The sequence below is a fragment of the Eulemur rufifrons genome, chromosome 30, assembly GCF_041146395.1.
Source record: "Eulemur rufifrons isolate Redbay chromosome 30, OSU_ERuf_1, whole genome shotgun sequence".
Lineage (NCBI taxonomy): Eukaryota > Metazoa > Chordata > Mammalia > Primates > Lemuridae > Eulemur > Eulemur rufifrons.
The window spans coordinates 60,172,655-60,197,401 of record NC_091012.1 but is presented as its reverse complement, the minus strand read 5'-3'; the positions used below and the strand labels follow the sequence as shown (position 1 = coordinate 60,197,401).

Genomic DNA, 24,747 nt, shown 5'->3' with positions numbered 1-24,747 from the left:
CTAAAAGGAAGGAGTTAGACAGGGATAGAATTAGAGAGGGAAGGTCCCTGACCCAGAATAAGCTGCAAGTACAAGAAGTTCTCTGGCTCATGATGGTGAGCACAAAACGAAAAGCTGTTCTTTAGCACCAGGGATTCAGACCCTAGACATATGATAAGGGTAGGAAAATGATTCAAGGCAAAACCCCAAAACCTCAGGGATTTTGGTCAGAAGCCCTATCCTAGACCATTTGGCCCCCTAGAACCTCATCTTGTTGAAGTTTTTGTTTTACAGACAGAGAAATTGAGGCCAGGGAGGAGAGGTGATTTACTCAGGGTGACAATGAAGATTGAGTTTTTGGAGATGGTGGGAGAGTGAGAGTAGCGGGATGATGAACAGAAGGAGAAAGAGGAAGAGGGTAAGGAGGAGAAAGTGGAGGAGAGAATGTCCAGTCAAACTCAGTGGCCCACAAACATTTGGCTAAAAGCTGCTCCAAAGAGTAGTTCTTTCAGATGATGAAGTTCTTTTAGCTAGTGTTCACAACCACATACACCACTGGTTCTCCACCTTGGCTGCACACCAGAATCAGGCAGAGAGCTGTAAAAAATACTGATGCCTGGGTCCCACTCACAGGGACTCTTAAGTAATTGGTCTGGGGGAGGCCTGGGCATTAGGATTTTTATATACTCCCCAGGAGTCTCTAATTTTAAGTCAAGCTTGAGAATCACTGACATAAAGGATTTTCTGTTTTAGGGCTGGGAGTGGAGGGGGCGGTGTGTGATTTTAGTTTAAGGGTAATGGCTCTTTCAGAGTCACTCCCCTAAACTAATGAAAGAGGTTTACCAGGGACCATTCTGACCTTGTAACTTAGAGCAAAGGAGAAAAAGGCATTAACACCCTGGAATTGTAAGTGAAATTGGAGCTTATCTTAAAAACCAGCTGCAAATTGGCTGCTTGAGGGAGCAGGTCAAAAACCAATTATAAATGACCATATAGATATGCTTTGTTTTATTTTGCTTAGCATTTTGGTATTTTTAAAAATTTAATTACTTGAAAGACTGAAAATATTTCAAGCTTTTGAAGTGGCTCTAAAACAGTTCTTTTCTGGTGTTAGAAAATCCCTACCATTATAGAGGCTCCCCAGGAATTTCTTCCTTACTTGTTCTAAGGTCTAAGACACAAGGGTTTTATTGGCAGAGACAGGAAAACATCAGAGTCCAGAAAGGGCCTTAAAAGGGCCTTTGTGATTGTGATATTGTATTATAGATTTGCAAGATGTTACCATCTTGGGGGAAACTGGGCAAAGGCACACAGGGTCTCTCTGTATTATCTCCTACAATTGCAAGTGAATCTACAGTTATCTCAAAATAAAAAGTTTCATTTTAAAAGTTCCTTCAGAATGTATTCCATAATATAATCCACAGAGCCACGAAAACATTGCACCTTAGTGACTACTAACCTAGGACTTTCCCTGGCTGGAACACACTTAGGCCAGTTTCCTTCCCAAACCATTATTCTGACTATGTGAATGAGAGATGGATTTTTGACTGTTTCATGTTGTTGCTATCCTAAACTCTTAAGCTTTTCTAATGGTCAATTTTGATGTAATCTACTGGGGGCAAAAATCAGAATTTGGCTGTTGTCCAAAACAAAATTATGGTTGCTTTCATGTTTTGGCTTTCTACCCTTTGCCCACTTCTTCCTCCCCACATAACACACCACACACACACACACACACACACACACCTCACACACATACTCCCCCCTTCAATGGCACGAGGACCAATTCATGTGAAATTATGACCTGGAAATCAGACAAAAGCTGTTTCAGGTTTTCACAAAGAAGTCATATTTGAACCACTGGTTCCCCTTCCTGTGCACTTCGTAAAACTCGGTAAGCTGATGGTTTTCAGACTGCTTGGCAAAATAAACCAATCAGCTGTGTTTCTGTTGAACTGAGGTTTTGATGGTCCCCTATAAAGAACAGTTTACAAAAAGAACAATCTACTGGATAGGAAATGTGTTATTAGGGCTGCTTTTCTTTTTCTTCCCCATGCAGGAAGCTGGGCCTACAAAGGATATTCAGAAGGGATTCTCCTGTCTTCTCATTTTAGGTTGGTCAAGAGCAAACAACAAATTTGAAGAATTTCTCTCTGCTTTGAGACAAATTCCTATGCATTAAAATTAATGAAAAGCCCCCTCCCTACCCCATCACCACACACATTTTACTCCACCTTCCACACCCATTTGTTCAACACGTATTTATTGGGTGCCTACTATGTGTCAGGTATATATTTTTCCATTACCACAGATGCTATTTATTATTCAAATCGTATTCCACAATATCTATCCCTTTTAGAACAAAGGAAAATATTTATTTATAATAAAGTGGAACCATCTGGCCATTTTGGTCTACCAGGCCCAAATGTTTGTTTCTAAAGATAGGTCTTAAACTCCTTTGAAAATCGATAACTATTTCAAGGCCTCGCATTTCTGTACCTGACCTCTTTTGCTACAGGAACTACTGGATTAAGTCCAGCCCTTTCACTAGCAGCTTAGGAAGAACAATGAAGTTGAAAGACAAGGGATGGAGTCGGGGGCAGTGTAAAAACTAAGTCAAAAAGAAAGGCTGCTTGGCTTAATTCCACACCTTTGAAATGGGCATGCTTGTAGCTCTGCCTTGGGTGGTGCAAAGGCATTATATGTAACCAAACAGTTTGTACCCCTGTAATATTCTGAAATAAACAATTAAAAAAGGAAGAAAGGCTAATTAATGGCATTACCAGCAAGACGGCTAAAGTGGCCACAGTGCATAGTGTGGGTACTTCTTAGGGAGTGAGGCACATATTTTAAGGTGATTGAGCCCTAAATTTGGTTTAGAATGACATCTGGTTGACAGCCACTAATTTAGCCACTCTCAACTTCCTACCACAATAAAAAAAATCAGGGCTGAAAAAGAGGAAACTCACAACACAGAAAACTAAGACTGACATCATCTCCTGTCAGGATCTGGAAGGAATCTCACTTACTATAAAGCAGATAGGACTGGATGAAGAAAATCTTTCCTCTGGGTCTATATTAGCCAGCAAACTGGGCAGCCCACCCTCTCTTGCAGGATGCTGCTTTTTTGAGATATCTAGAGTACTGTTTTCCACCCCGCCCCAACTCTTCTACATTCTTTCAGAAACAGCAGTGTCCTGAAAACAATACTTCTAGACAGTAAAGCAACTAGAAATTGTTCCATCTCATTGTTGAGGCTTTTGGGTTGAGTGTTGGCAAGCTGGGGACATGAAAGTCAGAAGTGGCCCATGTGATGACCAGGAAGCCCAGCCTAAGCAACATTGTGATGTTTGTATCATTCTTTTCTTTGTTAAGACTAGTCAAGTGCAGTAGTGAGAAGGGGTGAAAGAGTAGAACAAAGAGTTCGATCTGTAACTGACTGTGAACAATCAACTGAGATAACTCACTGCCTTTGGACCAGCCTGTATCAGTCATTCTATTGCATCCCTCATCATCACCTTCCTCACACCCTCAATATCCTCAGGTCAATCCTATAATTCCCTAGACTCCTGCCTCAGATCTGATGCTTGCTGAGAACTAATTCCTAAGGTTTTAGAAAATCATTTATATTTTATTTATTACAAAACTAATTGATTCTTATGGGAAAACATCAAATGATACAGAAGATATAAAGTAAAAAGTCAAATCTGCTCACTTGTAGCCCTCTAAGATTGTAACTCTTAACATGTTGGTATGTGACCTTCCAGATCTTTTTATGTGCATTTGCACACATGCACGTAAAATTTTTGCATAAGGAAATGATAGTGTAAAATTTCATCCTGCACTTTGTTTTGTTAATTAATATTTCTTGGAGCTCACTCCACCTTACTACATTTAGATGTACCATATTCTTTTTAACAAGTGCAAATGTTCCATAGATGGGGTGTATTTTATCAAGGCCCTATTGATAGACATTTAGGTGGTCTCCATTTGTTCTGCTCTTATGAGAATGATGCTGCAACAAATGTCCCTGTACACTTTTTTGTACAAGGGTGTGATGAACATCTATTTATGTGCAATGATCACCTCTGTACATTTTGTACACTTTTATAAGTCTTTTAATATGATATATTCTTTGAATTAGAATATTTCCTTTTCAGATTTTAAGAAGTTTGAAGTATAATTCTTCTTAGACGTGTATTTTTTTTAGAGAAGGATTCTATTTTGTTAGTTACTTCAAAATGCAAACAGACAAAAGATGGCATTGCTATACATAGAGAGATGCCTACTTGTGAGGCTTATTCTGAGATTAGTGCTGAGAACATAAATGAGATGTTACAGGGTGAAGGGAGGAGAATTGGGACTGCTACATTTCCTCTCTTACAACTGTATGCCTGCGAGCCTAGGGCTTGGGGGAGGGTTTATGTGGATATGTCCAAAGTACCCACCAAAAGGATGGGGTGGGCTACCTTACAACCCCACAGAAGGTCCTCACTGTTGAGGACAGGGGTAGTGACCTACCTTCCTTACAGAAGGACATAAAGACTTGGCAAGTCATCCTGAAAAGGGTACCAAGTTCTGATCTCGATGAAGGGCTGGGACTATGGTTTCTTTGTGTATGTGTCCTGGCCAGTTACCAGTTATACAGTGCACTTAAATGGTTATAGTTTGGTGATGATATCATTTAAGTTTCTGAGAAAGGGGAAGAAAAATGATGTTAGAAATCGGCCCTTTTTCGGATTTGCTGGGAGAGTAGCCATGGGGAGAGGCAAGCTTGGCCTGATGCTGTGAAGTGTTGAATTATTTGGGCTATTCACACTTACTGCTTCTCTGTTGGCAGGTTGCCGGAAGATATCACCATCAGAATGTTCCCACGACAGTTCTCCATCCCCTGTTTATTAAAAAGAAATAAAGAAAGAATCATACATACACAGAAGGGAAAACTGTCACCCTTGTGACCTAGCAACATTTTTGGTACTATGATGCCAAAGTTCTCAAGACGTTTTAGTTCTGTGGCTGTCCTTCAAAAAATGACCCTGAAAGGTTTCTCTGGGTGTGCCTAATTTTTTCAAAACAACTCTGACGAAAGTTGCCACTTTCTCAATAGACCGTCTAGCCACATTATTCAGAATTTGAAAAATAAAAGGGAAAATAATCACTTTCCACTTTCATACAGACAGCATTGTCACTTTTGCTTATTTTATTCCCATGACGGTTAAGTATTTTGCAGGTCATATTTAACTTCTGTTTAAACTACCCTTAGACAATGAGTTTTAAGGATTTGGTCTGTCACAATTTGTTAAATTTGCCATTGTGTCTCTGAGAATCTGAAAGTTAAGGTAAAGTTGCTATGATTAGAGTGTTTACATAACAAATATCTAAGATGCTCCCCTTTATTTTTGCCTGACACAGCTTTCTCTGGGCCTATGTGATTCACTCTTTGGACAGAGAACCTCTTATCATTGCTGACTGCCTAAAGGACTTAGCATCCTGAAGCCTTAGAAATGTAGAGGACTTCAAGTGTAACTGTCCAACTGATGGAGTTGCACAGTAGATGGAGAAACCAAGGCTCAGAGAGAAGTAGCCATTCACAGTCAAATAATGAGGTTTGTGAGAGTTAACACCAAAAACCTAGGTTTTCTGGCTCTCAAATAAGTATGTCCATTCTGTAAGGGCAGGGTTCATTATTAGTGTTACTCATGGCTGTATCATCATCATCCATAACAGGGCAGGATGCACAGTAGTCACTCAATAAATACTTGTCAAATGATGGAATTGAGAGACTTTCTCTGATGACCCCATCTAAAATTTCAAACCCCCTCTGATATTTCTTATCTCTCTCTTCGATCTTCTGCCTTAGCACTTATCATTGTTTTATATCTTATGTATTTTATTTATTTTGTTTATTGTCTGCTTTTCCCCCATGATAGCTATTGTGTTCACTAATGTAACCCCAGCACCTAGAACAGTGTTGGGCACATAGTACTCATTCAATATTTGTTGAATGAATGAATATGAATTCTAAAACATCATATGATATATAGTGCTGTTAAATATTTCCTGGACCAGCCTTGTCTCTCTGGAGAGACTATAAATCCCTTGAAATGAGAGACCACATCTTAGACTACTTCTGTGTCTCCTAGGTCACTCCTTCTCAAAGTGTGCTCCCTGGACTGGCAGCATCCCCTGGGAACTTGTTAGAAATTCAAAATTTCAGACCCCACCCCAGACCTACTAAGTGAGAAATTCTGGGATGTAGGCCAGTGATCTGGGTTTTGACAAGCCCTCGAGGGGATTCTGATGCATTCAGGAGTTTGAGAATAACCGAGCTAGAATATTTAACATATTGCTCAGGTGCTCAATGTATGTACTGAACTGCAATAAAAAATACAGAATTAAGTGCTTGGCTAAATGTATACTCTACTCTTCCTGTTTATTCCATGCCTGAGTATTCCATGGTAGACTGCAAGCAGACCTATGTGGAAACACTGACTGACCACTGTAAAAGCAAAGATGATTTCACCCGTGTTTATGACTAGAAAATAATGCCTAAGAGTCAGTTAACATTCATTGAATGCCTCTTGAGTGAAGAGCCTGATCTTACAGCAGAGGGAGAAGAGAAATCAAGCTGGACTCTTGCCCTTAGACGTTTGTTTACACCCAGGTTGGAGGTGATAGGAAATCACACACAGACACACACACACACACACACACACACACACAAATGACTAAATGCAGATGGAATACAAGGTCTGTCCAGAAAGTGTCCAGACATGTAATATGAATATGTATATGTATATTAACAATGGCTGGATACTTTCTGGACAGACCTCATATACATGCTTAGGAGATATTGAATGAGAGGAGCAAGAAGAGTCAGATATAATCATGGAAAGCTTCCTCAAATAACTAGTAAATCACATTTTTAGAAGTAGATGCTGCAGAGCATAAACAGTGATGTGGGCAAAGAGCATCTCAACTGAAAGGAGAAGCATCTACAAAGGACCACAGCTTTGGAAATAGCAAGTCATATACTGGAGACAGAAAGCAAGATGTGGCATAAGTAGAAATATCAGATGTGGAAACCAGAGGGGCTGGTAATTACATGCAGAGAGAGAGAGAAAAGGAGAAGAAGAGGGAGAGAAAAGGAGGAAGAGAGGGAGAGAGTAGGGTGGGTTGTTGAGGTAAATAGAGGTGGCAAATAATTGCTGCATGTACTTCATAAAAAGACTAAAGAATTCACATTTGATCCTCTTATCAATCTTTATGCAGGGGTCCTATGGTAAAAATATTTGTGGAAGCTATTCTGGCAATGGAGTGTAGACTAGTTGGGGAGCAACTAGAATCTGGCAGGCCAACCAGGAAGCTGCTATAGCAATATGTGATAGGCCACAAGCATCTGTGCAATAATAGAGAAGGACTGAATCAGACTACTGCAGATAGAAAGAAAATGTTATGACCCTGAAGGAAGATAGGGAAAAACAGTATACAACGACTCTCGGGTTATAAACCTGGAGAGCTGGAGAATGGCACTGTCATTGACAGTGATTGAGTGGGGAAGAAAGTAGATTTACTTGTCCCATTTTAGCAGGCAGTAGTGGGTATGAGCCAGATAAAATATGGGACCAGAGGGAAGAATAGAAACCAGAAAAGATTCACCGGCAAATGGCAAAACAAAATGTAAAAGCTATAGGATGTGGTTTCAAGCCTACCCAAAGAGAGAAAACAAATTACGAAAGAAAAATAATAGACTAGCTCTCTTCATCAAATGTTCTTTTTAAATGTAGATTTAATGATTGGTACTGACATAAAATGTTTACTTAGTATGGCCTTCTGAGAAGTTCAACTTATGGCATTTAGACCCTAGAGTTTTTAAAGGGCTTTTAATTAAAGAGTATCTTTAAATACTTATAATCCAGTCAGAATCACAAAGCATCATAGAAGCATATAGTCCCGGTTACAAATGAGCAGAGAGGTAAGATGGCAAAGCAACGAGGCAAGTCAGTATCAAACATGGGAGCAGAATATTAATCCCCTGTAACACAAGTTCAGATGAATGTGTCACAATCTGTATTTGAAAACCTGAGCATTTGCAGACAGGCATGTGAACATAAATTTGAACTATTTCACTTCATTACAAATTAGTGGAGTCATTAAATATATATAGATACACACACACACACACACACACACACACACAGGTTGAGTATACCCAATCTGAAATGCTCCAAAATCCAAAACTTTTCGAGTGCCAACATGATGCTCCAAGGAAATGCTCATTTTGGATTTTCGGATTAGAAATGTTCAACCAGTAAGTATAATATAATACAAATATTCCAAAATATGAAAAAATATGAAATCCAAAACACTTCTGGTCCCAAGCACTTTGGATAGTATACTTAACCAGTATCTAAACGCACACATATGTATATATACACTATATATAATATATACATTATGTAAATTATACATAAATATATATTTATATATTATATATAAATACTAGGAACTGCTAGTATTTCTGTTGCCTTTGGGCTTTCAAAGTCATCAAAATGGCATTCTCTAAGCTCCAGTGTTCTATTAGGTAGCTGCTAAAGGTTTGAACATTTTAGTTATTCTTTTAATTTAAACCATATTTAAATCAGAATTATCTTCTTAGATACTGACATTTTGTATGGCTATAAGTGGTTCTTTAGACCTAGATATGATCTGTCTGGATAGCTGAAAATAAGAGTGTCTATTTACAATCTTATATATTATATCTTGGAAAAAGTAGGCACCAATACCCTAAAAAAAAAAAACCTGTTTCTTTGCTCTTTTTTTTTTTCTGATTTAGTGGACAAATTATCTTGAGTGAGATGGAGCCTCTTTCATTCAGCCAAGGTTTTGTAAAAAACAGTGATTCTAATGGAGACAGATGGATTCTAGTTAATTCCGAGAAGCAACAAGATGTAATTTTAACCAATTTTTTAAACCAAAATGAAAAACAACTCTAGTGTACTGTATGTCAAACAATATTCATTTAACCTTAAAAGCCACATGTGTTGTTTATTCAAACTTCAATTATACTCTGAGTGGTACCCTATGGAGCTGGAATGGCTTGGCTTTCTGGTAATGGGAGAAATGGAGAACAAGTATTTGAAAAATGGTCAAAAGCTAGGCTGAAATTCAGACTGTTTATAACTCCCATGGCTTCCATTAATCTCTGGTTGGCTTGAGCAGGTCAGGAAAGTAAACCCTGTCCTCTCAAAAGGATGAAGTGTACAATGAGATTCTAAGATACCCATGAAGATAAGCCACAGATAGCAATGTGGTCAGAATGTGGCCACTTCTGAACCACATAAGACATCATAAATGCAGTGACCACAGGGGCCGATTTATCTCGGAAAACCTAGTTTTGTTACCTATTTTTCTGGTAGGCATTACTGTTTAGATTGCCCCCTCACTTTCAAAAGTGCCTCAGTTGGGATTATACATTTTATAGTCACCCTAATCTTAAGGCAAATCGAAATGAAATGAATCCCCAAGACAGGGGACGTGATCTCTGTATTTTCAGAAGAACAAGCTGAATCGGGGTAAAGTGGAAGAGGGCAGGAAAGAAGAAACCCATAGTGAAATCTCCACTTACCATCTGCCAGGTTCTATGGTAGAGCACTTTATTGCCAGTACTCTGTACCTTAGCTGGAGATTAGGGAGCAGGTAGAAGCAGATGACCCTAGGGGGCCTCTGCCAAATATCTAATTCTACAAATTCTGCTGGGAGGGAGCAAGCATGCTGAAATTTGAGGGAAGCTTTAACGAACACTGGTATAGGGATTCTGCGTTGATAGACATTTGAGCTTCCAATACTGATATATAGTACTATAAGAATTCTTCCACTCTTATAAAGTGGATACTCATCTTTTTTTTTTTTTTAAAAAAAGTACTCTATTGTCAAATAAAGCACTTTATTGTTTGGACTGTCAATACAAGCTCTTAGCATTTTAAACAAAATATCTGCTTGAGAAATACTAAAACACAGACAACGGGTAACTTCCTGCCAACAGTAGCAAGCCAAATCTGAAGAATACAAAAACATTTATCCAGAAAAATCAGAAATACTTACTTTTTTAAAGGCTCACTGAGAGAGTGTATGTGTTTGCAAGAGAGAATCAGAAGAGAGGGAATAAAGAAACTGTTATCTGAATGGTGCCCACGACCCACACTCTGTTCTTTCTATGGAGATGTGGCTAAACAGATCCAAGTTTATGGTCAGAAATGGGGTCTGTGCTTCCTAGGGTTGTAACAATGCATCTGCTGGATTGTTACCATATATGGCCCCTGGGAACAGAGACATCACCGAGTCTGTTCCTCTCAGTAGTCTTAGAGATAACAGAATTCCCTAAACCTGTTTTGGTTCCCCAAGTTGAGAGGTAGTATAATATAATGGCTAAGAGAGCAGACTGGAACGAGACAGCCTGCCTGGGTCCAAATCCTGGCTCTGTCCCTTCCTACCTGTGTGACTTTGGGCAAATAAATTAACCTCTCTGTGCCTCAGTTTCCTTATTGCTAAAATGGAGACAATAATGCCTACCTCATAGGGTTGCAGGGATGAAATGGATTAGTATGTACAAAGTGCTTAAATCAGTGCCTGACACACAGTAAGTGGCAGGTCAATGCTAGTTGTTATTCAACCCTCCCCTTTCTTCCCATACTTTCCCTCCACTTTTTCCTCCATCTCCTCAAGAATAGCTTACACATGGGGAAAATCCAGCTTAAAGGACTCCCACAAGTGTGCTAGGTATTTAACAGAGGAAAGGGTTTGAATGAAACAAAAAAACCCTAGCAAAGAGAAAATTTATACTCGCACACTGAAAGGGGATTATCTCATTGCTAAATCAGCAGAAGACAGGGTCCTGGAGATATTAAAAAAAAAATTGCTGCAGAGATTCCTTCAGCTCAAACCTTCTAAACTGACTTACATTTTCTCATAATTATGTTAGTCCTCAATTTTCATCTTTTTAGAAAAGGAGTTTGCACCTTAATTAAAATCCCTTTTCTCTCTTGGCTAAAAATGAGACTTAAAAGGACAGATATCTGCTTCATTGGGAGGCAGTGCAATATACATAGTTATAAAGTGAAGTGTTAAAAATCCAAGCACCCCATTAAAGTACATTCCTGTGTTACCACATCCATGAACTAAAAATAAAAAGCAGGACAGAGAAGGGAAACTCAGTGATATACCCATGTTTACTGTCTGGTCAATCTGGAAATGAAAAGCAGTCAGTTGTCAGGTCCTTCTTCTTTCCATGAACACCACTTTGGCTTCCTGGCCTGCCCAAAGGGCACTGGACTACTTGGTGGGAGTGGGGGACATAAATATGGTTTTAATAGCTAAAGCTAAGTGGAAAGTAGATGTAGTCATACTAGCTCTTTGCTTGAATCAACCAGATGATTATATCTGTTCACTGTGCCTGGGCTGTGGAGACCTGGATTTTGTAAGTTCCTATAGTTATCCAGTAGGTAATATTCAAATATGATTCCTCTGCTTGACATTATTCCCCTTTCTCATGTTTTTTCTCTGTTTGCACTGTCAGTCAACAAATTAGATTGATTTCTATAAATGTTGGAGTCTAAGCTCATAAAGACTATTTTAATGTGAGTAATGGGCATATCCAGTAGTGTTTCTGGACAGCTATGGCATTCCTTGAAGAAGTTAGAAAGAATAAGACCGAAGGAAGAGTGGCTTTAACCACCCATGAAGAAATAATTGCTCTGAAATGCTTCGCTGGGAATTCCTTATTTTTATGGTAGAACCAGACTCATTTACACACACAAAAAGACCTGCAACCCCACAAACAGGATGGGGCATTATTGACCCTGACAGGATATCCCAGATGGCCAATTAGGAATCACTGCTATTAATTTGCTAAGCTCAATATGAAAGTCAGTGCTCTCCCATTCACTGTCTGAAGGACTTTCTGTCCAGGAAGAAATATTCTAGACATAAGAAACATGCCAAGAAGGAACATGATGACCTCAGAGGGGTGGGAGTCCTGGGACAGTCAGCAAGCATGTGGAGATGAATTCTGAGCACAAGGGATGGACAGAGAACAAAAACAACCTGGAAAGTTTCCATGGAAGGAGAAAGGTTCCAGTTGCAATTTGGAAGAAGAGGAGAGGTAGGCAGGGATCTCTAAGATGGTCACATATTCATGAATATAAATGATTCACTTTTGAAAAGGGATTACCAATGGTGGCCAGACTATTCTATAGCCATGAAAAGATCAGAGTATTTCAATATATAGTCGTCCCTCTGTATCCACGGGGGACTGGTTCCAGGACTCCCTGTGGATACCAAAATCTGTGAGTGCTTAAATCTCTGATATAAAATGGCATAGTATTTGCATATAACCTACACAATCCTCCCATATACTTTAAATCACCTCAACATTACTTATAATACCTAGCACAATGTAAATGCTATATAAATAGTTGTTATACTGTATTGGTTTTTAAAATTTGTGTTTTTTATTGTTGTATTGTTATTTTTAATTTTTTCATTATTATTTTTGATCTGTGGTTGGCTGAATCCGTGGATGCAGAACCCACAAATATGGAGGGCTGACTATAGTTTGAGGTTTAAGTGAGAACATACTAACTCAAAAATTATTGCATTAATTTGTAAAATTTTTATTTTATTGTGGTAAGAACACGGAACACGAGATTTACCCTCTTAACAAACTTTAAGTGTACAATACTGTATTGTTAGTTATAGGCACAATGTTGTACAGCAGATCTCTAGAATTTATTCACCTCGGAGAGGGAAACGGGCATAAGGTTTCAGTTATGCAAGATGAATTTTTATTTTTTTAAGTAGTGTTTCTCATTAACAATGTTTCCTTCCTATCATCATGACCAGGAGATGGTGGTGTTTCTGCAGAAAATGTGGGCCAAAATAAAAACAACTCGAGAATGATTTGTGAGGATCTATATTGCTGTTATTTTCTCTCCAGTTTTCTTTGATTTTGAAACTGAAAAATTTGATAGATTTTTATGATGTTTAAATTTGGTAGATTTGGTAGATTTTATGATGTATCTCACAAACTACTTCTCCCAAGATCCTCGGATTCTTGCCAAGATGGCATTTGAGGTACAATTTTGCTTCTTTTTTGGAAAGAGAAATCAAGAGTCTTTGGTAAAATGGCAATTGTCTTGAACACTGAGAAATTACTTTTAAACAGTTACTTCCAGTTTTAGTTACCTTGAAGGAGTTAGGAGAAATACCTCAATTTCATAAAAAGAGATTCTGGTTTTCTCCCTTGGCTCACTTGAGATGTGTTGGATGGACGAATGGGCTTGGGTTGAGCGAATTGTGAGTCCGTCATTTCTCCTGTTTCCCTACCAGGCCTGCGCTTGGAGCACTGTTAAGAGCTTTTTGGGACTGTGGGTCTCTTTGTTTTTAATAAATCTATCAGCATGGTATACATTTAATACTATGCTAACGGAAACGGGAAGAATAAAAGATGTTCCTTTTCTTACACAGCTTCCCAGTTGGGAAGCCAAGACACACAAAGCAATGAATGATATAAGAAAATATTTTTAAATGCTGAACTCCATGAACAAGACTAAGCCCTGAAAGTGGTCAAAGAAGGAGATCAATGAGGATTAGAGTGATCAGGCAAGACTATTTGCAGAGGTGCAACTTCAGCTGAACTCTTCAAAGATGAGTGTGGTCCTAACAGGTAGAAAAGAGGAGAGGAGCTATTCTAAGCTTATGAGGAGTAAAGATTTAAGAAAGGCACATAACAGGAGGGAAGGTAGAAAGAAACATGGCATGTTATAGGACAAGATCAACCAGTCTAAAGGAAAAGGTGTGTGTGTTAGTGTCAGAGAAATGAGGCTGGGTAGTAGATTAAAGAAGGATCAGATTGTTTTATAGAAGGCCTTTAAAAATAAGCAGAAGAATTTAGAGTGGATAATATGGTAAGAAACGGTAGTCACTGATCAACATGATCAAGTAGTTTCTTAAGAAGAAAATTCCTAAACTAGGGTATTATGCAGCATGTACAATGTACAAAGAACATTACAGAGTTTCCTGCAGCCTTGGGGAGGGGCAGGTTTCATGGTGGGATCAGAAGTTGGGGATCCTGGGACTACAGGACAGCCACCAGTTATCTCCCTAACTTTTGAGCCAATCTTCCCTCACTCTGGAATGCAGAGAGCAAGTAGGAATGTGAGTGGAGGCTGGAGAGAGAGTCCTAGGGAGTCTTCCTTTACCTTCCTGACTAGGTCCACCCCTCGCCTCACTTATTGGCTTTTATAACACCTTTCCTTTGTGACATGTAGAACAGCTGCAATTTTATATTTATTGGTATCATTATGTGGTAAACATCTGTCTTCCCCACTAAAACTCCATGAGGGCAGGTTCCACATTCATTTTTGTTCACTATTGTATCTCCAGCACTGGTACAGTGCCAGGTGGGTGCTTAACAAATGTCTGTTGAATGAAAGAAGGTAGATATTTACACTCAAGACTCTTTAAGCCTCGAGACAGAAAAGGGTGGGATGAAGGTAGTCACAGGTGTTTGGGGGTGGGTAAGTTGAGGCCTTGATGAAGAAAGATGGGCAATGTGTTTACTCTCTTAGGAGTATCTGCCTATGCTAATGTGCCATGCATGTCCCCTCTCCCACTTTACTTCCCTGCACTAGAAGAGGCTCTTGTCACACGCTTATGAATGGATCCCAATAGGCAGTATGGGGGTTAAGAACTTGGGACTCTGGAGCCAGATTGATTAGGTTCAAATTCTAGCTCTGCCACCATGTATCCACACTGCCATGTATCCTCTGACAAATCACTTAACTTCTCTGCCTCAGGTTTCCTCCTCTGTAGAATGGGGTATAAATAGTTGCTACTATTGTTGTGAAGACCAAATGAGCTATTCCACACCTAAGTGCTTGGTACACTGCCTGGCACATAGTAAGTGCTACATATATACACCATCTAAGAAATGCATTCTTGGCTTTCAATACAGTCAACAGCCTACCCCCAAATACCTCTCCCTTGTCTAAAGTCCAAGTATATAGCCTTCCCCATTGCTTTGGCAAGATAGGCAGGAGACAGGAAGCAGAAATGATAAACGATGGAGGGAAGCTGAGTGTGGGTTTGGGTTTGAGGCCTGTCTGCCCAGAATGTGGCATTAGTACAATCTCTGAAGAGATTTTTTCTTCTGATAAAGTTTTCCCTAAGGTTCCAGTGGCTGTTTGCGCTATGCTTCAAGTCCTCATGAGGTTTGCTGAAGTGCCAGCAATGACACACATCGTGCCAACACTCTCCTGACTGTCCTAGCCTCAAAGAGATGTCTAAACAACTGCGGTGGGGGCTGAGATTCAATTCACATCCAGGATTGCTGTCTGACCTAGGAAGAAAGGCACACCTTAGTGTTTGGTGACAGTGCGAGGGCCGTTCAATGAGGCCCTTTATGTCAAGGTTTGCAAGTTCAGCAATCAAAAGGTTATTTCTTTTTCAGTATTTGGCCTGCAGTTAGGGTGGCCAGCATAGGGAAGAAGTGTCTGGGTTCCCTGCTGTATGAGTAATATGCTTATACAAGATACACCTTCATAAAAACATCATTTTAACAGAAAAAAATAACTAGGTGCTTCAAAAATTAGAACTTCAAAGGAGTTTCAACCACATTATATATAACTGAAAGATGTAAAAAAAATTGGAGGCACAGAAAAAAACAACAATTTTTATAAAAGTGTAGGATTTAGTCTTTATAAGGAAAGATGAAAGAAAACGGTTTATTTAGACCAGAGAAGAGACTGCAAAGAAAGAATTTAATGAATTGTCAAGTAATGTGAAGGGACAATATATGATCAGTAGTAATTAGCTTTTATCTATTGCTTATGAGGACATAAAAGAAGAAAAGAAATTTAAATTGTGACGAGAGAACTGTTGAGAAAATAGTTCCAGGATCTGTTACCACAAAGGGCTAGAAACAAAGTTCTGTTTATGGAGATACAAAATAAATAAAAATACAAATAAATAAATACAAAGGAAAAGTTATAGGAGATAGAGGAGAAGGTGCAATTCTACTGAACTCCAGGGTAACATAGTAATTATATAAAATATAAAAATTATCACTTATTAGGCAGTAACTCTGTATTAGGCCCTCTCCTAGTACTTTATGCCATCTCATGTAAATGCTACAGCCATTTCACAGGTGGTAGACATTATAATCTCCATTTTTACAGCTGAGAAAACTAAGGTTCTGAGTGGTTAAGTAGCTTGTCCAAGATAACAGCACTAGTAGGTGGTAGCCTTGCAATGTCAAATCTGTTACCTTCTGGCTTCAGCGCCTATGTCCTTTGCACTATATCGTATTGCCTCTTGGTTGCAGTAACATGTCTTTTTGTGATTTCCTTTCCTTTCTTTCATTAATTGTTCTTCAATTTAGATTTAACATATCTTTTTCCCCAAACAAAATAGTCTCAGCCTAACAGCTGGATTATAGAGACCAGCTGGTTACATTAGCAACCACATGTGCACCTCTGCTCAGTATGGACTTTCTTCCTTTTGGGTAGACTCAGAGTAAGTTGGGGTAAAGATGAGGAAGGAGGTGAGAAACAAAATATCCATCTTTCCTGGCTGAAACCTAACAGCTGCACTGTGATACACATATATACACACACATTGTTAGAAGCACATATGGAAAGATCTGGGGCCCTATTGAAGCATAAATCAAATTAGGCTGTAACTAAATGCATATTGACCTAAAAGAGCTGTTACAAATAGCATATTAAAAGTGATAAGCATATACTGGTAGTAAGAATAAGGTCAATTCTTCCAAAAAGCAATATTAATTATAATGTCCTAAAGTGGGATAGCGGAGAAAAAACAACTTGGAGATTAGGAATGACACCAAGTAATTTCCTAACCGCCATGAATCAATGTATAGTCAGCACCATCCACCACAGTCCATCAGTAATTCAGGGGAAAAAACACAACCATCATATCCTCTTTTAGTAGCAACTAATTCAAAGCGTGACTAACTTTCTAACTTTTCCAATCTAGTGTGCATTCATTTAGAGAGGACCCACTCTGTGCCTAGCGCAGAGGGGAAAATAAGGACAAACCAGAAAGAGTTTCTGCCTTAAGTTATTTATTCATTGGTAGGGGAAATAAGACACGGGCACAAATGATAAAAGGCAAAAGGTGACAAGGTGATAAATGCTCCTGGAGAAGTACAGGTTATGTGGTGAGGGGTCCTAGAGAGGAGACAGGTTTACTCACAGCTTGCAGGATTAAAAAACATTTCATAGAGGAGGTGGCACGTAGGGTGGCCTTTGAAAGATAAGCAAGATTTGGGGGTGGAGAAGCTAGGGATGGAGGTGGGAAGGCAGAGAAGAGAAAGGCCTTCCAGCTAGTATTTATCAAAATGTGACCTGAGGACAGCCTGTGTTAGAAGCTGAGGAAGCTGCATTTGAGCTAGGTCTTGAAGGACTGGCAGGACTTCCACAGAAAGGGATGAAGGAAAAGGCTTTTCTAGAAAGAGGCACCATTCTCTCCTCTTAACCTGTACATGTGCAATTGTTATTTAGGCAGCCATGTTGTCTCCTTTTCCTCCCAGTTCCTTATCATAAAATATCTACCACTCATTTACCTTAAACTTGGTTGCCATATGGTTGGAATTAGATGCTTTGACCAATCGGAGACTGAAACTGGTTACTTTTCTATTGGTTTGCTAAGGTTTCAGACTTTTAATAGGTTCAATTTAAGTGCAGTAAACTCAGATGTAAAAACCATCATTCCAGGTTGTCCCCAGTCATCTACATGATCTTAGGAATCGTTTCTCAAAGTGGTGGCCCATAGACCACCATTCTGCATCAGAATAAGTGATGGTGTTTGTTTAAATGCAGATTCTTGGGCCCCACCCCAAAGCTACTAAATCAGAATCTTTGCAGGTGTGGTCCAGTGATCTGGATTTTAACAAGTTCTTTAGATGATACAGAAGGATACTAAAGTCTGAGAAATACTGAAAAGGAGAAGAGAGAGCAAAGGCACAAAGGTAGAGAGCACAGGAACAATGTATTCAGCCTACAAAGGTAAACTGAGGCTAGACCATGGAAGGCCGTCACTGTTAGAGTCGGGGTTAACATGTATTCTAGTGACAACAGGGAGCCATCCCTTCCAGTGCAGAGTGTTGTGGTTAAGAGCCTGAAGTCTGGAGCCAGGACGGCAGGATTTAAACCTTAGCTCCTAAACTCACTAGCTACCTGACCTTGGACAAGATTCTTAACCTCACTCTGCCTTAGTTTCCTCATTTATAATATGGGGATAATAACAGTACTCACTACATAGGGTTGTCATGAGATTAAATGAGTTCAAATCTATTAAATGCCTAGAACTGGGACTGGCATCTAGTAAGTATGATATATGTCAGCATAAAGTCTTTTAAACAGGGGTGTAGCAAAGTTACGGCTATCTTTTTGGAAGATTAAGATGGCAGTAATGTATAAAAATTACCTACTTGTCCTCCATCAGCAAATCCTGTAATTTTTTCCCTCTAACTCAGTGCTCAGTGGTTCTCAACTTTGGCTGCACATTAAAATCACCTCTTCCTCCTGGTCTGGTATAAATCTACCAAGGTTGATTCCAACATACACCCATGGTTGAGAACCAATGCTCTAAATCTATTTCAAATTTGTCCACTTTTCATTACTGAGTCCTTACTATATATAAGATATTGCGTTAGGTACTTTTCTCATTTAAATATCACAACCATTTTGGAGGCAGAAGCTAACATTATCCTCACTTTAAAGATTATTAGAATGGTTGAGTAAGGCCATCCAGCTAGAAGATGGCAGGGCTGGGATTAGAACTGAGGCAGTTTGGCACCAAAGGCTTCACTCTGAACTGCTACTCTGTACTGTGTCCCCAGCTCAAGCAACTGCCCTCTCACACTGGAAAGGTTGCTACATTAACCATCTTCCTGTTCTCTCCACTTGCATTACTGCATCCCCCCAATCTAGTCTGCACACAATAGCCAGTGAGCTCTTCTAATACATCAATTGGATCATGTCACATTCTTGCTCACAACCTTCCAATGGCTTCTCAATGCACTAAAAACTGAAACCCAAACTCTTTCGCATGACCTTCAATGCCTTCATGGTCTAACTCCTGTTCATCTCTTCAGTCTCATCTCGTGCCAGTTTTAACCACAATCACCGTATTTCAGTCACATTGGTCCTTAGGCTCCTTGAATACTCTAAGCTCTTCCCTGCCTGGGGCCTTCAAACTTTCTTTTCTTTCTGCCTGGAATACGTACTACTCTTCCCCAGGTTCTCTTCATGGATGGCACCTTTTCATCTTTCAGATCTGAGCTTGAACGTCACCTCCTCAGAGAGGCCTTCCTGACTACTCAACCTAAATATTTTCTGCATAGTACTTACATTGTTTATATTTCAACATATATTTACTTATTTGTTTATCATTTGTCTTCTCTCATAGAATGTGAGTTCTATAAGAGCAAATCACATATCTTCGCTGCTATGTATGACATATATGGTTGTGCAAGTTGTGTACTACATGAGGATGCCACAGCTAAGGGATTTCTGGAAATTCACAAGGATTGTCTGGAAAATGGCAATGAAGTATCTTAAGTAAGGGCATCCTGTTTGTAATTCACATAAAGATGACATATGGTCTAACAGTGTCCTAGATGTCTACTATATTTACCAATATATATGCAACTTCTAGCACAATACTGAGCATATAATAGATGTTCAACAAATATGTTGATTGGATAGAAGGAAAGAAGATAATATTAGGATACTGATAGTGGGAAAGTGGGAAAAGGGAGAGATATAGAAGATTGTTGACAGATTTGGCAATTGGAGAAGAGGCAACAGAGGAGGAATTAAAGGTGATTAAGTCTGATCCTAGAAACCTAGAGGGGGGAAAAAAAGGTGCTATTATTAAAAAAAGGAACCCAAAGAAGATGACTGTTTTGATAAGATGGTGATCCCATTTTGGATATAATTTGAGAAGATGATGCCCTCTGTTTTGCTTTTATTGAGCCTGTCACTATTTTACTGTGGGATTTTAAAACTATACCTAAATTTACCCTGTATAGTCTTCAAAATGGTCACATTAAAGCTTTGCAAGGTCCACTCTTCCTTTTAAGGGTATGAAAGAAGATGGTCTGTGTTTTATGATATAATAATTTAGGGGCCAAGCTAGAAGGGATTAAGGAAGGAGAGATAAAGATATTCACTTTCACATTAGATGACTTCCACCCATCTTCCCCTGCTGCATTCCAGCACAGTTTCTTTTAGGCTGCGGCCCTTAAAAATCAATGCTTTTATTTTTATTTTTCCTTTTGTGAATGAAAGTGCCTTTAAAAAGTAAGGCTACTGTAAAAAAAAAAAAAAAAAAAACCAAAAAAAAAACTCCTTTCTCTAGGACACTGAACAGGGATTTTTCTCTTTTCTAAGTTCTGCTACACTCAGGATGGCAGCACCCCAGGTCTTGAGATTTGGGACACCTACCTCTGCACACTCGGCAGCAGGAATCCGGAACAGAGACTGGGAATGCACAGGTTAACTTGGGGCAAGTCTTGAGACCACAATACACATTCCCCTCCTGCAGAGGAGAAATAGAATTAAGATCAGAAGGATCGGGGATAAATGTAAAGGCTGTGCTCAGTACCTGGGAGAGAATAGGGGCTCAAAACATGGTACGTCCTTCCCTACTACTCTCCCATAGTCAGTTCTAGGTGTGGCCTACATTTTATTATGTATTTTTTTTTTCTATTCGCTATTCCTCCATGCCAGAGGCTAAGGCACAGAAGAGATAGCAATCGTAGTCAGGCATCTTGGTCTAAGGTGGTACAAAGTGTCTGTGAGGCTTCCATGAGCCTCCAAATCACCAAATATAGTCTGGTTCCTCTCTTCCCGGTTCACTGTATCCCTTGGTCCCCATCACACCCCAGCTGGATATTGAGGGTTTAAAGCAATGAGGATTTGTGTGATAGCCACCATCTGTAACATTCACTAGGGTCTCCCTTCCAAACCAAAGAGACAAGCTCTCTGAGGGTAATACAAAACTATATAAGATGATCTGCATTCCATAGTTCAGTCCCAGCAAAAGGCAAGGAAGATCAGATTTACTCGCTGGTTACATCTGTCTTTCCAATAATCTTCATTTCCTAAAATACTATCTTTCAAATGTTATTCCTTAAACCTTATTCTTACTTCTTAGAAGTATATTCTTCTGGGGCCAAAAGGGTTCCTGAAAGGTCATTAGGAAAGCAAGGCCACAGTCAAATTCTCCCAAACTACTGATACTATATTTTTACTAAAAATCCCAAAGGGAAGAGACTCTATAATTTCCCTTGGCAATCCAGGGTTTAATGTCCCTTACTGGCAGAAAAGTTGTTTCTACATCTAATTTCATTCCTTTATGCTTCAGTTTAAGCATCCATTTTACTCCATTTTCTAGTTCTATCTATTTATCTATTCTCTAGAATGCACAATTAGCTAAAGATATCATTGGTATACACTATTCGTGAAGTAAGCACAGTTCTTTTGACAGGTAATGTCCCAGGAATCATCATGATCAAGCATTTATAGAGAGTTTTCTCACTGCAGGGCACCAATAATTAACTGGTTAGTAGAATAATTCAGAGATGGGAACCAACAGATACCCCATTTTCTTGTGAATTGGATTGAGTGGCCTTTGATGGTGACAGTGATTTTCCACCTATGGCATTCCCAAAGCTTCAATTAATTGTGAGTTCTTCAGTTGAAGGCTTTGGTGGTGTAACTATAATGAAAAGGAGTGCAGATCAAGAAAAACAGCTCATCTTTGTCCATTTCAGCAGTCCTATGCTTTAAGACTGGAGCTGGGTCTGAGCTCTTCAACAGAGTTGTCTAGGGTTGATGAAGATTAAGGAGTTTGGATTGGCAGGGAGGCTTATGATTTAAATGCAACTCATCTTTCATTCAAACACCTTACAATGTAGGTGCAAGCAAAAAGTACAAGCACAAAGGAAATTCTCGTATTTGGGTAGGGGCTAGCAGGGTCTTACCGAACAGCTGCACTGGGTACATTGATTAGGTTGCCGGTTCTGAAAGAGCCCTTCAGCCACGAACAGCTCTCCATGTTGGTAAGTGGTCCCATTGTACTCACATGACTTGCTGGTCACCTTATTGTTTGCTGGGGGTAAGGAGTCTTCTGGAACAAAGTGGAGAAAAACTACATTGAGTATTGGCATCATTGCAAAGAATTTCATAAATCTCAACAGCAGATGGGGCTGTACTACATAGAGGGAGTAAAAGACAGTCCCTGTTTCAGTGGCTAATGATTTTAGATAATATTAAAGTAGCCTGACAAGAACAGCAGGTGGTATTCCCATCCATCCATTTTTTCATGTGTTGAGCATTTTTTGAACACCTACTATGTGCCAAGCACCGAAATAAGCATTAGAGATCAGAGAACACAGACAAGACTCCTGCCTAGATGGAGCTAATAAACCTAGACGAATACAATATTAACTTGCCTGAAAGGAGAGAGTCCACACTACTTCTATTTAATCTTTTCCTCCTGTTGCTTCAGAAGAGGAATAATCTATTATAACTAGTAACTTTACCCCTTCCCACATTTTATATCATTTGTTGGGTGTTATATGCTTGTTCCAGCCTCTGTAGGTTTTGCTTATTTTTAATACCTCCATCAAGATTGCCTGCTCCCCCCACTCTTTCCCACCAATTGAAGTTCTATCAGATTTTGAAGATTCAGCTCATGTCCCCATTCCACCAAGTAGCATTCCCTAACTTCAGCCCACGATCTGGACTTCTCAAGGCATCTGATGTCTGAAATACACAATTTGGCACTTGAATATTATTGGAACTCATAGTTGTGAATTATAGCAACCTAGTAAGCCATTTACATAGAGATTTCATGTATATTATTACAATGGAGCCTCATAACAACCCTGTGAATCAAGTACGGTAGATTCTTACCTTCATTTTTCATTTGAGGGAAACAAGTCGCTGAGGTTGAGTAACTTATCTACAGCCACAAAGCTAGCGGAGTGGTGAAATGGGAATAAAAATCAATGATAGATATAAGCAGAGCTTGGAAAGTGCCTACTGTGAGATACTGGGAGAAGAGAAATTAGGGGAGTTGTATTCATTTGGGAGAGGCTTAAAGAGTTGGACCAACCTTTCTTTCCATCAGTAAAAACTATAATGAAAATGAGTCCATTTTATGCTAAGTTATATCTCAATACAATTATTTAAATAAACAGAATGAAATTATTCTAAGCATGTGGTGAAAATGATAAAGGCTGATAATATTCACAATAAAAGTAAATTAACAATAGACATGTATTGAGTCCTAAATATATGCCAGGCACAATGGTGGGTGCTTTTACATACATCATCTCATTGGTTCTTACTAATAACATTATGATGTAGACATTATGCTTATGCTCATTATGCAGATGAGGAAACTAAGGCTTAAGAAATTAACTGATTCACCCAAGGCCATACAACTTGTAAGTGGCAGCACCAGAATATAAATTGAGGTCTGACTGATTCTATAATCTTCCCTCCTAGCCACTATTAAAAAGAATGTCAGTCATTTCAAACCTATAACAAGGAAGGGACCATTTAATTTAAAACCCAAACCCATACCAATGGAACGTGAAGGCTGTGTTGTCCCTATAGAATGTGTGGCCTAAAATACTCAGAAAATAGACATTGCAATTTCTTTGGCTTCAATGATTTGGGTAACTAGCTTAATTCTATACTTAGCTATATAAGTTGATCTAGCCTCTGAGTAACTCACTCCTTGAGTGTTAACTACTTATTAATGACCTCTTACAGAATATAAAGAAAGTTCCTTAATTTTGCCTTAAAAAGAAGAAGACTTAGCTCCTAGAAAGAGTTTAACTCACACTAATTGACTCTCTGTCTGGGCTAAGAGGCCCTGCCCCTGCTCACAAGTGTACACAACCAGACAGCTGCAGCTGGCAGACATGAGTAAAACCCATCAGAGAAAGGACAGAAGCAGGGCCATTTGCCCCCTGGGCTCTAATTATTCCAAATCTCAGCATTTTGTGGTGAAGGAAAACTACAGTGACCTACAAAATAATATTTGCCATGGCTCTTACAGAAGCTGGCAGATCTTTGGAATACCAAAAAAAAAAAAATTGGAATTATTTCGCCTCAAAGGAATGTGGATTGATTTTTGAACCAGGCCTTCCACCAAGAGATCAACAGCAAGGCAACTGCAGGGCGAGATTTTCCAGTGGAAGCATGATCTTGAGAATCTTCCTTGCAATAGTCTTCTTTTTTTTTTTTTCCGTTGAGACAGAGTCTCACTTTGTTGCCCAGGCTAGAGTGAGTGCCGTGGCATCAGCTTAGCTCACAGCAACCTCAGACTCCTCGGCTTAAGCGATCCTACTGCCTCAGCCTCCCGAGTAGCTGGGACTACAGGCATGCGCCACTATGCCCGGCTAATTTTTTCTATATAGATTTTTAGTTGTCCATATAATGTCTTTCTATTTTTAGTAGAGACGGGGTCTCACTCAGGCTGGTCTCGAACTCCTGACCTTGAGCAATCCACCCGCCTCGGCCTCCCAGAGTGCTAGGATTACAGGCGTGAGCCACCGCGCCCGGCCATGCAATAGTCTTCTGAGTAACCTGGCACTGGAGTCTATTATTCTACTCAACAGGAGATGGGGCGAAAGGGAAAGAAAGGAAGACACAACAGAATCAA

At 39.4% G+C, this 24,747-nt stretch overlaps 1 protein-coding gene across 1 annotated transcript in view; it reads right to left on the bottom strand.

The window, feature by feature from the left end:
* Positions 1 to 24,747, bottom strand: part of CHRDL1 (chordin like 1) — a 115,856-nt gene that overhangs the window by 16,405 nt on the left and 74,704 nt on the right. The window contains exons 5-7 of the mRNA XM_069463600.1: positions 22,052 to 22,197; positions 20,511 to 20,604; positions 4,803 to 4,870 (exon numbers count right to left, since the gene is read on the bottom strand). Coding sequence (XP_069319701.1) covers positions 4,803 to 4,870; positions 20,511 to 20,604; positions 22,052 to 22,197 — 308 coding nt within the window. The remainder of the gene's footprint in view (positions 1 to 4,802; positions 4,871 to 20,510; positions 20,605 to 22,051; positions 22,198 to 24,747) is intronic.